The sequence below is a fragment of the Rhinolophus ferrumequinum genome, chromosome 22 (genome assembly GCF_004115265.2).
Source record: "Rhinolophus ferrumequinum isolate MPI-CBG mRhiFer1 chromosome 22, mRhiFer1_v1.p, whole genome shotgun sequence".
Classification (NCBI taxonomy): domain Eukaryota; kingdom Metazoa; phylum Chordata; class Mammalia; order Chiroptera; family Rhinolophidae; genus Rhinolophus; species Rhinolophus ferrumequinum.
The window spans coordinates 23,680,024-23,693,932 of record NC_046305.1 but is presented as its reverse complement, the minus strand read 5'-3'; the positions used below and the strand labels follow the sequence as shown (position 1 = coordinate 23,693,932).

The following is a 13,909-nucleotide window of genomic DNA, read 5'->3' as shown; positions in this document are numbered from 1 at the left end:
TACATAGATATTGATAGTTTCTAAGGGGTGCCTCAAATTAGGATTCCTAGTACGGTGAGGTAACTTTATCAAATACTATGGTTATATTTAAATTAAAATACATAAAACATAACTTGCTTCGCATATGATAATATTATTTTGTAATGACAGTTTGTAAATAAATTTTCTTTCTATTCATACCTTTTATACACAATCCTTAGAGTACTATAATATGGGTTAGCTCTTTTCTAAAACAGGTTGTTATAGCACATTTTATATAGACTCACATGGTTCACACAATATATGTTAAAGAAAATAATGAAGTATAGTTGTGACATTTAAATGAAATATAAAGATTTCTTGATGAATAAATGAACAAAAGTATGTATTTTATTTACATTAGACTAGTTTAATAAGGTTAATTCTTTTACTAAATGCACCCTAGACTTGTTATGTTTTCCCTTTCAACATTGTGGTCAAACTGTCATTGTACCAGTAAATCTAATGCAATCTTAATTTATCAGAAATGAAAAGAGCAGACCTTAATTTATTAGGTTAATTTATTAGAAATGAAAGAGCAGAGGTAAACCTGACATTGCATGCATTGGCTTATAGAAATTCAATAAAAATAACGACAGTTTAGGAGCAGAGGTACCAACATTTGTAAGAATTAAGATTTTATAGTATTATTTATTGCTTTCTGGATAGTCAAAAATGCATATTTGTTTCTATGCATAATTTTTATCCATGTGCCCTGGTGTTTCATTGGCATCTTATAATCTCAGTAATTATGTCTTAATGTGGGGTCGGGGTGCATGAGGAAGGATTTATGATAAGATAACTTATTGTTTGTGAAGACTGCAAAATGCATCTATGTAATCCATTAATAGAACTTTATTTATGACTTATTCCACAGACTTACTGTTGGAGAACAATATAATTTAAATTTTTAGCAAAATCCGTAAGAATAATAGACTGAATACTGAATTAAACCAACTATAAGGGGATAATACGTTCTTAAAACAATTTTCCTCTAATCTAGTAAATTCTAATTTTTCTACTAATTTTTACTAAGTAACCTGGTGTGGTAACTACAGCACAAAACAATAATAAGTGAGATTCCTATTAAAACGTTCACAAGTTAACCCTAAGGCTGGAATTGGATTAGAAGTTTCTGTGATCAAAATGACCTGGATGCACTAGCACTCACACTAAACTTGGTTTATACACTTTTTCTTTGCTGTAGTTTGTAAGTCTTCTGGTCAAAATTAAAATGCAACTGCTATCTGAATACCCACATGTGATCAATTATTTTCAAACTGGTTTTATTTTCTCAGATGGAAGACTCATTGCTGTGATTGTTCTTACTGTACGTAAGTGTCCCAAGCTTGCATAACACTTAAATCAAAATAGTAATGTAAAACACATTATTTTTTTAATGACTTTTCAGTTTCTATGGTTTTTATAGCTTGAAATTAAGTAAACCAGTCCATAAGTACCTGACCTTTTATATGATGTATTGCCTTGTGTTGGTAATTGTATATTCTTTTATATGCTACATGTCCAATTAGTAACAAATCCTAAATAATACATGTTTTTTGGGGTGATTAGTCAAATGAGTGTGCATCCCAAATATACTTTGAGTAATTTTCTAAATTAAGCAATAAGGACTCTTTTTTGAGTTACTGTGGACCATCACTGATTTCAGGGAATTGCATTTAGACAGTGAAGAGTCCCGCTGGAATGTATATGTACTTAAATTAAATAACATTTTCTGACTATTGAAATGTAACCAACATTAATTTCTTCTGCTAGATTTTGAATCTTGGTATTAGATTTTAGGGTTACATGTATTTTTTCCCCTGTTTTCTTGTAGTTGTTGGCATTGCAGTAGTTGGCACCTGTGTGTACAAATTTCTTCACATCAGGAAAAAAGGGTAAATTAAACATGTTTCTTGAATGTATTGGTGCTTCTCACACGTGACATTTTTTTCTGCAGCTTTGTTTGTACTCTGTGTCGCATGCTGCCTTTTTAAAGAATGTGCCTACATAAGTGTGTCATCAGAATTACATTTGCTAAAAATATTTTCAGCTACTTTTAATATCATTGTAACAAGAGTAATCTGTGAAGAGCTGCAGTAGCTATTATGACTATCTGTGGGATTTGAGGTTGAAATTCTGCAGCATATTATTGGGGCCTTCCCTACACTAGGTATATACTCTGTTTCCTAAATTGGACTCTTGGCCAGGATTAAATTTAAAATAGTTCACTGTGGAGACTATGACAGTTGTATTCACTGGACTTTTTAGGATGGAGGCTTCCATTTGTCTGTATAACTTAGGTAGTTGTAGGAAGCTTATGTAGGTGTCTTCATTCAAATACCCAATTTGATTTCTTTTCATTTAGAGTTGTTATTTATGAATGTTAAACTAAGAAATTAAACTAAGGAATTAAAATCCCTATTTGATTTCCCTCTTATGTTCTCTTAATTTACTAGGTTGCAGTAAAACTGATAAGGTTAAACTTAAAGTTGCTGAGAGGGGTAAGATTATCAAGATACTTCATTATTGTAAAAGAGGGGAACTTAAAATAGAAAAAAAAATGTACAGATACGAGTCTTCTAAGGAGAAGAGAGCTTTTAAACATCAAACTTAAATTTTAATGAAATAATTTACAATGCAATGAAAGACTTAGAATAAATCCTACAGCATAGACCAAGAGTGAAACATCTGATTTTTAGAGATTTGTTATTCTCCATTGCTTTGGAGATAGCTTTGAAATCAAACTAATATTTTTAGGCTTCTGGTATTTGTGGTTTTATATTTTCCTTTTATATTAACCATTGGGTTTGGACAATGTAATAAAAGTATGTGTTTTTTTTTAAAATCAAAGTTTATTGGGGTGACAATTTTTAGTAAAGTTACATTGGTTTCAGGTGTACAATTCTGTAGCACACCATCTATATATCACATTGTGTTCACTACCCAGAGCCAGTTCTTCTTCCCTCACCATATGTTTGAAAAGTACGTTCTTCACACATAAAGAGCTCAAACTTTTTTATACGAATGATTACCTTTTATAAATACCCACAATGCCTTCATTTGAATCTTGAATCTTATACTGTAGATCACGTAATATACATATTCAATTTCTCAGTAGTTATTTTTAAAATTACATGCAAACAGTAGTCAGAGTAGGAAATGATCTCAGTGGAATATTTTACATTCCAAAAAGTTTGCATAGAAATAACTTCTAAAGAAAGCAAAAATAATAGCTTTTTGTTCCTCACTTTCCTTCTTTGTTTAAAACATCATTGTATCTGTTGCAATGGCAGAGTAGGTAAATGCTGTGCTTTCCTTCTCTCATGACCACATCAAAATTACAACTAAACTACAGAAAAACCATCATTGAGAATCACTTGAAATCTAGCTGTACAGGAGTCCTATAACTAAGGACATACAAAACAAGCCACCTCCAAACTGGCAGGAGGGGCAGAGACATGGAATGGGCTGGTCCCACACTCAACTGTGGCAGTTAAAAATCTGAAGAAATATCTTGGCTGCACAGCCCCCCACTCTGCCCTTGAGGAGTGAGGGGTCACAGTCACAACCAGGCTCCCCAGTACCAGGAAGAGAAGTCCCCACAATTTCTGGCTGTGAAAACTAGTGGAGATTGTGGCTGAGTGAGAGAGGGTGGCTGCAGTCCCAGGCATTCTTCTTAAAGGGCCCATGCATGGATTTACTCTCTGATGAACTCACTCACTCTTAGCTCCAATGCTGGGGCAGCAGCTCAAAAGGCACCAAAGACATATGGGGAGGAATGGAGTTGTGTGGTTTCCAGATGAGAGCTGGTGGGATAACTTTCTCTCAGACAGAAGTGCTGGAAGAAGCCATTGTTCCTTTGTTGCGCCCTCCCACACCCAATGTGCAGTCCCACGCGGGTACCATATCTGAATCTCTATCCATCTACTTAACACCATTCATCCTGCCCTGGTGATTCCATGAGACCTCACCCCACCCAACTTGTGGTCCCACCCATGCCACTTCCAATGGCTTTTCCATACAAAGAGCCTGTCTTAGCTCATGATACAGACTTTCCTAAAATCTTTCAAAGGTTCACAAACCCCAAAGAAGCATTACTTAGCCTCAGCATGCCCCATACCTCTTGCTAGGCAGGCCTAAACCCAGGACTAGTGAGAGCCAGCTTTGGTTTACGGCTTAGCTTCTCTCAGGCACCTCCAAGCCCAGCATAAATGGCAAGCAACTGTAGATCACTTTGTAGCTCATACCAAGTGGCTCCTGAAAAGTCACAGCCAGTGCTGAACTTGGCCTGTAACAGATCCCCTTCCAAGAGGCCCCAGAAACAACATTCCCAGTGGTCAGCTTCAGATCACACTAAAGCACCACCCAACCATCTCCACAAACAATACACCTGAAGGGTAGATTGGGCGGGCACCAGAGCCTCACTAAAGCAAATCCTACTCTGTGGGGTCAGCCCCTGCACCACAGCTCCTCCACTGTAATCACGGCCAGTAATCACGGCCAGTCCTCACAACCAATCAGTTTGAGGGACAACCCCTCCTATTGGTGTGCAAATAGCAACCATGACTCAGCTATAACAGGAGGTACATATAACTCACACAACTGACACACCCGGAGCACCAGGCTCAAGTGACCAGGGAGACTGGGCCACCGGGTCCCACAGGACACCTACTACATAAAGCCACTGTACTAAGACCAGCAGACATAGTAGCTTGACCTAATACCGTGTTTCCCTGAAAATAAGACCTAGCCCGACCATCAGCTCTAATGCGTCTTTTGGAGCAAAATTAATATAAGACAGTCTTATATTATATTATGTAAGACCCAGTATTATTATATTATATATTATAATATAATATTGTTATATATACTATTATTATTATATTATAATACATATTATATTATATTATATTATATTACCCGGTCTTGTATTAAAATAAGACCGGGTCTTATATTAATTTTTGCTCCAAACGATGCATTAGAGATGATGGTTCAGCTAGGTCTTATTTTTGAGGAAACACGTACATAGAAAAAAAACACAGGGAGGCAGCCAAAATAGAGAAAGAAACATGTCCCAAATGAAAGAACAGAACAAAGCTCCAGCAAAGAACTAAACAAAATGGAGACAAACAATCTACTAGATGCAGAGTTCAAAACACTGATTATAAGGATGCTGATGATCTCAGTGAAAACTTCAACAGTGGTAGGAAACATAAAAACAGAGGTAGAAAACATACTGTGTTTCCCTGAAAATAAGACCTACTAGAAAAAAAAGTCAGAAAAGAATACAATAACTGAAATGAAGAATACATTAGAGGGAATCAACAGTAGGTAAGATAAAGCAGAGAATCAAATCAGCGATTTGGAAGCTAAGGTAGGAGAAAACAATCAGAACAGCAAAAAAAAAAAAAAAAGAGTCCAAAAAAATGAGGAGAGTTTAAGGGGCCACTGGGACAACAACAAGTGTACCAATATTTGCATCATTGGGGTATCAGAAAAAATAGAGAGAGGTCAAGGGATTTAAAACCTATTTGAAGAAATAATGATGGAAAACTTTTCTAACCTGGCAAAGGAAATAGACATACAAGCCCAGGAAACTCAGAGAGTCCCAAACAAGATGAACCCAAAGAGGCCCATGCCAAGACACATCATAATTAAATGCCAAATGTCCAAAACAGAGAGAATCTTAAAAGTAGCAAGTGAAAGGCAGTTAGTTACCTACAAAAGAGCTCCCAGAAGAAAGTCAGTTTATTTGGTTGTCTTATTCCCTTGTTGTTTTCAGTTTTATATACAAAAAAACTCATAGACAATAGACAATAGTTTAGCGGTTACCAGAGGGTTGGGGGGAGGAAGGTGGTAGATGAAGGTAGAAGGGATCACACAAAGATGATATATTATAGAATTGTACACCTGAAACCTTTGTAACTTTACTAACAATTGTCACCCCAATAAACTTTAATTAAAAAAAAAAAAAAAGAATGTCAGTTGAATTCTCAACAGAAACTTGCAGGCCAGAACGGATTGGCAAGAAATACTCGAAGTGATGAAAAGCAAGGACCTATGACTAAGATTATTCTACCCAGCAAAGCTATCATTTAGAATCAAAGGACAGATAAAGAGTTTCCCAGACAAGAAAAATCTAAAGTGTTCATCACCACCAAACCAGTATTACAAGAAATGTTAAAGGGACTTCTTTAAGAAGAAGAAAAGTTAAAAAATGATAAAAATATGAATAATAAAATGACAATAACTACATATCTATCAACAATTACTTTATATGTAAATGGGTTAAATGCTCCAATGAAAAGACGTAGGGTGGGTGAATGGATAAGAAAACAAAATGCTTACATATTCTGCTTACAAGACACTTACTTCAGATCAAGAGACACACTCAGACTGAAAGTAAAGGGATGGAAAAAAATATATTTCATGAAAATGGAAACAACAACAACAAAAAGCTGGGATAGCAATACTTATACCAGACAAAATAGACTTTAAAACAAAGACTATAAGAAGAGACCAAGAAGGACCTAGTAATTCTACTTCTGGGTATTTATCTAAAGAAACCCAAAACAGCAATTCAAAAAGACATATGCACCCATATGTTCATTGCAGGTTTATTTGCAATAGCCATATATGGAAGCAACTTAAGTGTCCATCAATAGTTAAATGGATAAAGGTAAAGTGGTACATATATAAAATAGAACATTACTCAGCCATAAAAATGAATGAAGTATTGCCATCTGTAACAACATGGATAGACCTAGAGGGTATTATGCTGAGTGAAATGAGCCAGAGAAAGACAAATACCATATGATTTCATTTATATGTGGAATCTAAAAAATAAAAAAGAACAAACAAAACAAACATACTTATAGATAAACAGAACATTTTGATGGTTGCCAGATGAGAGGGGTGTTGGAGGGCATAAATGAAGGGGGGGAAGGGATTAAGGGACTAAGAGGTACAAATTAGTAGTTACAAAACACTGTGTTTCCTTGAAAATAAGACCTAACTGGAAAATAAGCCCTAGCATGGTTTTTCAGGGTGACATGCCTTGAATATAAGCCCTAATGTGTCTTTTGGAGCAAAAATTAAAAAAAGATCTGGTCTTATTTTCAGGGAAACACGGTAGTCATGAGGTTGTCAAATATAACTTGGGGAATATAGTGAGTAACACTGTAACAACTATGTATGGTGTCATATGGGTACTAAATTTATCAGGGTGATCATAAGTTATCTAACTGTCTACTGTGTTGTGCACATGAAACTAATACCATATTCTATGTCAACTGTAATTGAAAAAAATTTTTTAATTTAAAAAATAAATAAATAAAACATCAATGTATCAAAATACTTAAAGGTTCTTAAACAAGTATGAATCAAACACTGTAGCTACCAGTTAACGGGTCTTCTAAAGCTGAAGAATTATCTGAGTATTGAATCCCCAGATTAAAGTTCAGTAACATTAGTTATCTGAAGTTCTATTTCTAATGAGCTCCACGTGATGATGCTGGTGGGCCTGGACTACACTTTGAGTAAACAGAGTGACCACTAGTATTGATGTGCCCATATTCTTGAAATGTGAATAAACAAAATCAAGTTTATAGGCAAGTTTCTCTCCTGTTTTAGATAATCGGTTTTTTAAAAAGGCTACTCATCTATGCATATGTGCTAAAAAGGATGTGGTGTGATACTTAACTTTATTTTCCTATAGGAAAAGTGAAGGTTTTTATTCTTTGTACTGTTTAAAGTCCATGATCTTCCTTCCTCCCCAAATTGGCTGCCTTTGCCTTAGAAACTAATTTATGAGAGTCGAAAATATTTGCAGATACTTCTCTAATTTTAGGCGTAACTCTGGAAGCAGGCTACCAGACACAGATAATCAAATATTGCTGTTAAAACTTGGTACCAAATGGATTGATGTAAACTTTGTGCTTACAATGATTTTAGTCATTTTTTAAAATTATTATGAAAATGGCCACAAGATTAAAGTATCTACTATAGTTTTCTGTTTCTTAGCTCTCAGTAAGAATAGAATAGGATCCCAATTGGCTGAAATGGGCCTCATCTGTCGCGCCTTCCTTCTATCTTCCAATTTCCTTTCTTAACTAATTCTTCTACCATACTATCTAGTCTTGGAGTCCACAACTCTTGCCGTGTCCTTTGCTGCTGCTGTGTTCATTTTGCACGTCATGACTGTATGATCCCCAAAACCAGATGCCTTTTGTTTACATTAAATGTCTTCACTTCTTTGTAGTGAATATTTTTTTCATAGATGCATGATTTTCTTTATCCTCATTATATCATCCACGGATAAGTGAGAGATTGCCGCATTCATTAGAAGTATTTGCATACTTTATGTATTTTATTTTCTGTGACTAAATATTTCCCATTTTTTCCATTAAGGTTATTTATTATTTGTTACAACTTAAAACCTATTTTTAATGTTACGTTAAAAATGACTGATTCAGTAACATTGTAACTTTTAAGCTGTCTGTTTAAAAGAATGTCACAAACTTTTTTGAATTCACTATACATAGCGGTCAGGTCAGGTGATGGGGAGTATAATGACATAGGGCAAAAATCTGAAGGATCAAATTATCTTGAACATTTTTCTACTTGGTTCTCAAATTCTTGAGCACTCAACAAACTCTTCAAATAGTTTAAACAGAAAACTAATAAAAAAACAAAGATTTTGTGGTTAGTTGAGAGAGCACCTTTACAAGATTTAGATGCATCCAAGGAAAATGAGAGGTCTTGTAACAGTTTCACAGAGATTTTCCCTCAGGTTGAAAACAAATGAGCCATGGGAAGAAACTGTAATCAGTGCAGAAGTCAAGGTGCATCTGAAAATATTCCACTACTACAGAAAATAAGATGAACTGACTATGAAAAATAGAAAACTATAGGCATCTTGGAGAATTAGGTGACAGGCCTAACGATTAAGTCTGACCCCACAACAGTCCTTAGGAAATTGCTATTTCACAAGTGCGGTACTGTGACAGTGGTGGCCATCAGTGATGGCTTTCCCCACAAGAGACATACTGAAGCATCCCAATCTGACAGATTAGCTCTTACAATGGATAGGCATCCCTGAAGTGTTTGCTGTGACAAGCATCCTGTAAATAACTGAGCGGTTCACTTTTAGTTTTAGTCAGTGTGCTAGAGTCAGTTTGCTAAGGCAGGAACTACAACTGCATTTTCTAATTCAAAAGTCAGTGGTTATGTGTGGCTCCTAGAAAATGGACTGCAAAAAGGACTGCAAAAGTGGCAGGTCCAATGTAAGATGTGCTGTAAGTGTAAAATACACACCAGATTTCAGAGGTAGTACCAAAAAAATGTAAAATACATGGCAAAATGTTAATATTTTGGCTGGACTGGGACAAGTAAAATATATTAAAATTAATTTTCCTCTTTTACTTTTTTGAATGTGGCTTCTAGAAAATTTAAAATTACCCATGTTACATATTTTTTTAGAAAGATGTCTATTGTTAGAATAATAGCATGATATAAAGTTTAGTTATTGAGCAGACTCTCTTACCAGAACACGATTTCCTTGACAGTGGGAGAAAATGAGGCATTATTGAATGCGAACACTGTTGGAATCATTACCTTTTTAAAAGTTTCATCTTGGAGATAGATTTAAAATTGCAATATTAGGCAAACACATGTTTGTCTCTAGTCTTTCCCATGGGCCCTAAATTTAAATGAGGAAACATATTTACTAAGAACTTTATATGCAATTGCTCTGTTTCTTGTTTGCAGGGAATGAAATATACAAGGGATTCTAGAGTGAGACTAGTGGAACATTTGAAATTGTTTTAAAAGAATCATTTACAGTGGTACCTCGGTTTTAGAACGTAATCCATTCCGGAAGACCATTCGAGTTCTGAGACATTCGAAAACAGCCGACAGCTAGGCCTCAGGATCTTGCACTCAGCAGAAGCTGCATGACGTGTCCGACTTCTGAGGTGTGTACGAAGCATTTACTTCTGGTTTTACAGAGTTCGTAAACCACAATGTTCGTCAACAGAGATGTTCGAAAACCGAGGTACTACTGTATTTCCTAGATCAGGGACTCTTGATGCTATAAATACAGTTTATTTTAATTGTGCATTTTTCATTATGTACTTAAGTATGTTCATCACTGATGCTGTCTCTTTATCTTGCCTTTAGGGAAAGAGAGGTTAATGCTTCATACAGCACTTATCAGAATAAATCAACCACTGCAGAGCAGACTCACTAAATGGTTTCCACAAATGAGTGTAACACATTGTCTTTTGGTTCTGGTAAAATGTCAAGATTTACATTAAATTTGTATAGCTACTATGAAAACAGTGTGGAGTTTCCTCAAAAAATTAAAAATAGATCCATATGATCCAGCAATCCCACTTCTGGTTATATATCCGAAGGAAATGAAATCACTCTGTGGAAGAGATATCTGTACCTCCCTGGTTATTGCAGCATTATTTACAATAACGAAGACATGGAAACAACCTAAGTGTCTATTGATGGATCAGTGGATAAAGAAAATGTGGAATACATAGATAGTGGAATACTCCAGCCATAAATAAGAAGTCCTGACATTTGTGACAACGTGGATGGACCTTGAAGGCATTTTGCTAAGTGAACTAAATCATAGAGAGAAAGACAAATAGTGTGTGGTCTCACTTATGTGTGGAATCTATAAAAAAACCTAATGAAAAATGAGATTTGTGGTTGCTGGGGGTGGGGATGGCGGGGTGAGGGAATTGAGTGAAGGTGGTAAAAAGATATAAGCTTCTAGTTCTAAGCACGTATTGGGATGTAATGTACAGCACGGTGACTGTAATTAGTAATACTCTATTGCATATTGGCAAGTTCCTAAGAGATCTTAAAAATTCTGATCACAAGGAAGAAAAAACATTTTGTAATTGTGAGGCCATGGATGTTAACTAAACTTATGGTAATCATTTCATAATATACACATTATCAAATCATGCTGTATACCTTAAATGTATATATTATGTATATTGTAAAAAGCCTGTACAGATATGTGTATACTACTTCAGCCCTTAAAAATAAGCTCACTGAAAATTGGGAATTTGGACAAGTTTGACTTCCTTAACTAAGAGTATTCTTGGAAGTACTCTTAAGTAAATATAGGCTAGAATTCTATTTTTAAAAAATTATTTGTAACTTATTGATTTGAAAAAGACATAAAATTAATTTATGGAATTTGTTCTTCACCCTTTTTTTAATACCAATAAGCCAGTCTGAGAAGTCGGTGAGAACTGGGAATCAGTTGCATGCTTACTTCTGTAACACTTAGACGGCTCTCACCCCCGGAACAAGGATGCCAGCTTGGTACAAAGTGAGCGCTGTGGCCTTGTCGTTTGCTTAAGGAGAATTCCACTCTTCAAGAGACAGAGAATCACTCTGAACTAGGAAGGGATGAAAAAGGGCCTAGCTCAGATATCACTTTGTGCTCAGGTGGAATAGATCCCTCCCTCTTCTGAGTCCTCATGCCAGGCAGAGTCACTTTCAAATGAGCCAGCGGGCAAAGAGGAGGGACTGCCACTCTAATGCAAATCACATTTTTACAAGTTTTCTTTTATACTTTTATATTAGCAGCTCATGGGCCAAAGAAGCATTGCCTTGAGAAGGACATGGTTGGGGAAGCAGAGTGGACCAGAGTAAATACTGTTTTACTCTATAAAGACATGTTTATAATGCACCATAAGTGTTCCTTCCCTTTGTAATCTCTAGTGAGGGACTTTAGGAAGTTATGTTTGAGCAGAAATAAACTGTAATTCTGAATTAACTATAGAGTTGAAGTTATGCACTTATTTTCATGAATTAGTATTTGCTTAAAAGTGAGTATGCTACACTATTTATTTTTTTAAGCCTATTTGAAGTATTTTTCAACGGAAGATTGTTATCCTTACCAATGTAAATTGACTTTTATAGTAGGTTCAGCTTCAATTTTAGTTTTCTTATTTGAATATATTTATATGTGAGATTGGTATATATGAGGTCTGACAAGTTCACAAACTCATCCTAGAAAAAGTGCTGCATACCTCATTGCTGAATATCACTACGGTCACCTTCGAAGTACTCTCCTTGGAAGCTATGCACTGATGCCAGTGCCTAGTCCACCTTCAAAGCAATTTTGAAACTCCTTCTGGAATGGCCATCAAAGGTGTTGTCATACTACCCTCGATGTTCTGAATGTTATCAAAATGCCTTCCTTTCAATATTTCCTTTATCTTCAGGTAGAGAAAGAAATCACTGGGGGCCAGATCAGGTAAGTCAGGAGGGTTCCAATGCAGTTATTTGTTTACTGGCTAAAAACTCCCTCACAGATAGTGCTGTGTGGGCTGGTGCATTGTCGTGATGCAAGAGCCATGAATTGTTGGTGAAAAGTTTGGGTCATCTAACTTTTTCAGGCAGGCTTTTGATCACCTCCAAATAGTATACTTGGTTAACTGTCCAGTTGGTACAAATTCATAATGAATAATCCCTCTAATAACAAAAAAGGTTAACAACATGATTACAACAAGTTCGCAAATTGTCATATCTCACGTGTGTAAATATCAATTATGTTCTGTTGTCAAATAATTTATTATTTAAATATATGAGGACAATAGTTTTCTCTAGAAAACTTTGTTTAAATGACAGAGAAAGAAGCATATTTGAATTAAAAATTTTTCAATATTAGAGGAATGTATTTGCAGTGAAGTAAGAAGTCCCATGTATAAAGATCTTTATTCATTTTTTTGAAAACTGGATCTTCCAAACTGGTTAAAAAATAAAATGCAGCATTGGAGAAGTTTCATTTGTGACGATGTATTTATTTCCAGTGTGTTTTATCTCACATCAGGTGTGTTTTTGCGGTGTGTTTTCTCTCAAATCGGAGTGTTTCTAATTGGGGCCTGTCTCCTCTAACCATTTCACTCCCACAGTCATCGCTCCTGCCCCTCACGTCTCAGAGAGTGGAGTATGCCTGGGCTTCTCCACTCCCAACCCATCATGTACGGCTCCTGCTCACAGGTGTTTGTGTGATACCACACTCTGGTGTGACACAAAAAAAATGCTGTCCTAAAAGTGTATTAAGTAGATAATCTTCGAACACAAGAATTGAGTTTTGTGTTGTGTTGTTTTCAAAATTTGCCTGAAAATAAGATTTGCAAATTGTGTTTAAATTTTCCACATCCTAATTATATCACCTTCTTTGGTTGTTTGAAGCTAAAAAACATGTCTCTATTTCCACTGATACCATAACCAAGAGAAAAAGACACAGAATCTATAAGTTCCTACCAGTTCTTTAGGCCTCTAGATACAGGCTTGTATTTTTTTATGGTCCCTGGAAATAATGGTATGTCTGCTCTAAGGGAAGAGAAGGAAGCAACATTTGAATACCAAGTTGTGCTCTTTAATTCTCACAATAGTCATTTTTGCAGGAGAAGAAATGGATCCTCAACATGGTTCAATAATGTGTCCAGTCACGTGACTAATAAATGGTGTAGATCCCAGATGGAACACCGAAGCCTGTGTCCTGCCCCTCTGCCCACTGCCGCCTGCTCCAAAGCTGCACAATCATCTCCCCCTGTACTTGAACTTAATTACGAGCAAGGCGGGGTGAGGGTGGCATGTGTATCTGAGGCAATATTTCTGCATGGAAGTGGCATGTTACTGACTGTACAACACGTTAAACTCTAGTGGAGACTGGAGCACGACTGGTTCTGCAAGGGGCCTGGTGGTTGAGGCAGCTGCTTTGTTCTGCTCCTCTGGCGCCTTTGCGATGTCCCATAGCACAGCTGTGGGAGTGGGGGCCGCTGGAGATGAAGCTCCCAGCAATGCTGAGAGGATGCCCAAGTGACCCTGACACCAGCACCAGGGCTCT

General features: G+C 36.1%; 1 protein-coding gene across 14 annotated transcripts in view; it reads left to right on the top strand.

Moving 5' to 3' along the window:
* LOC117014598 (membrane cofactor protein) overlaps positions 1-12,080 on the top strand; it is a 67,838-nt gene extending 55,758 nt beyond the window's left edge. For 8 of the 14 annotated variants that reach the window (XM_033092662.1, XM_033092664.1, XM_033092667.1 and 5 more), the window contains 3 exons: positions 1,317-1,352; positions 1,856-1,916; positions 10,201-12,080. In XM_033092662.1, the coding sequence (XP_032948553.1) occupies positions 1,317-1,352; positions 1,856-1,916; positions 10,201-10,270 (167 nt within the window). In that variant the 3' untranslated portion in view covers positions 10,271-12,080. Of the gene's footprint in view, positions 1-1,316; positions 1,353-1,855; positions 1,917-9,881; positions 9,905-10,200 lie in introns of those variants that run through there. The other 6 variants (XM_033092669.1, XM_033092671.1, XM_033092673.1 and 3 more) reach the window with 3 other exon arrangements.
* Positions 12,081-13,909: the final 1,829 nt, after the last annotated feature.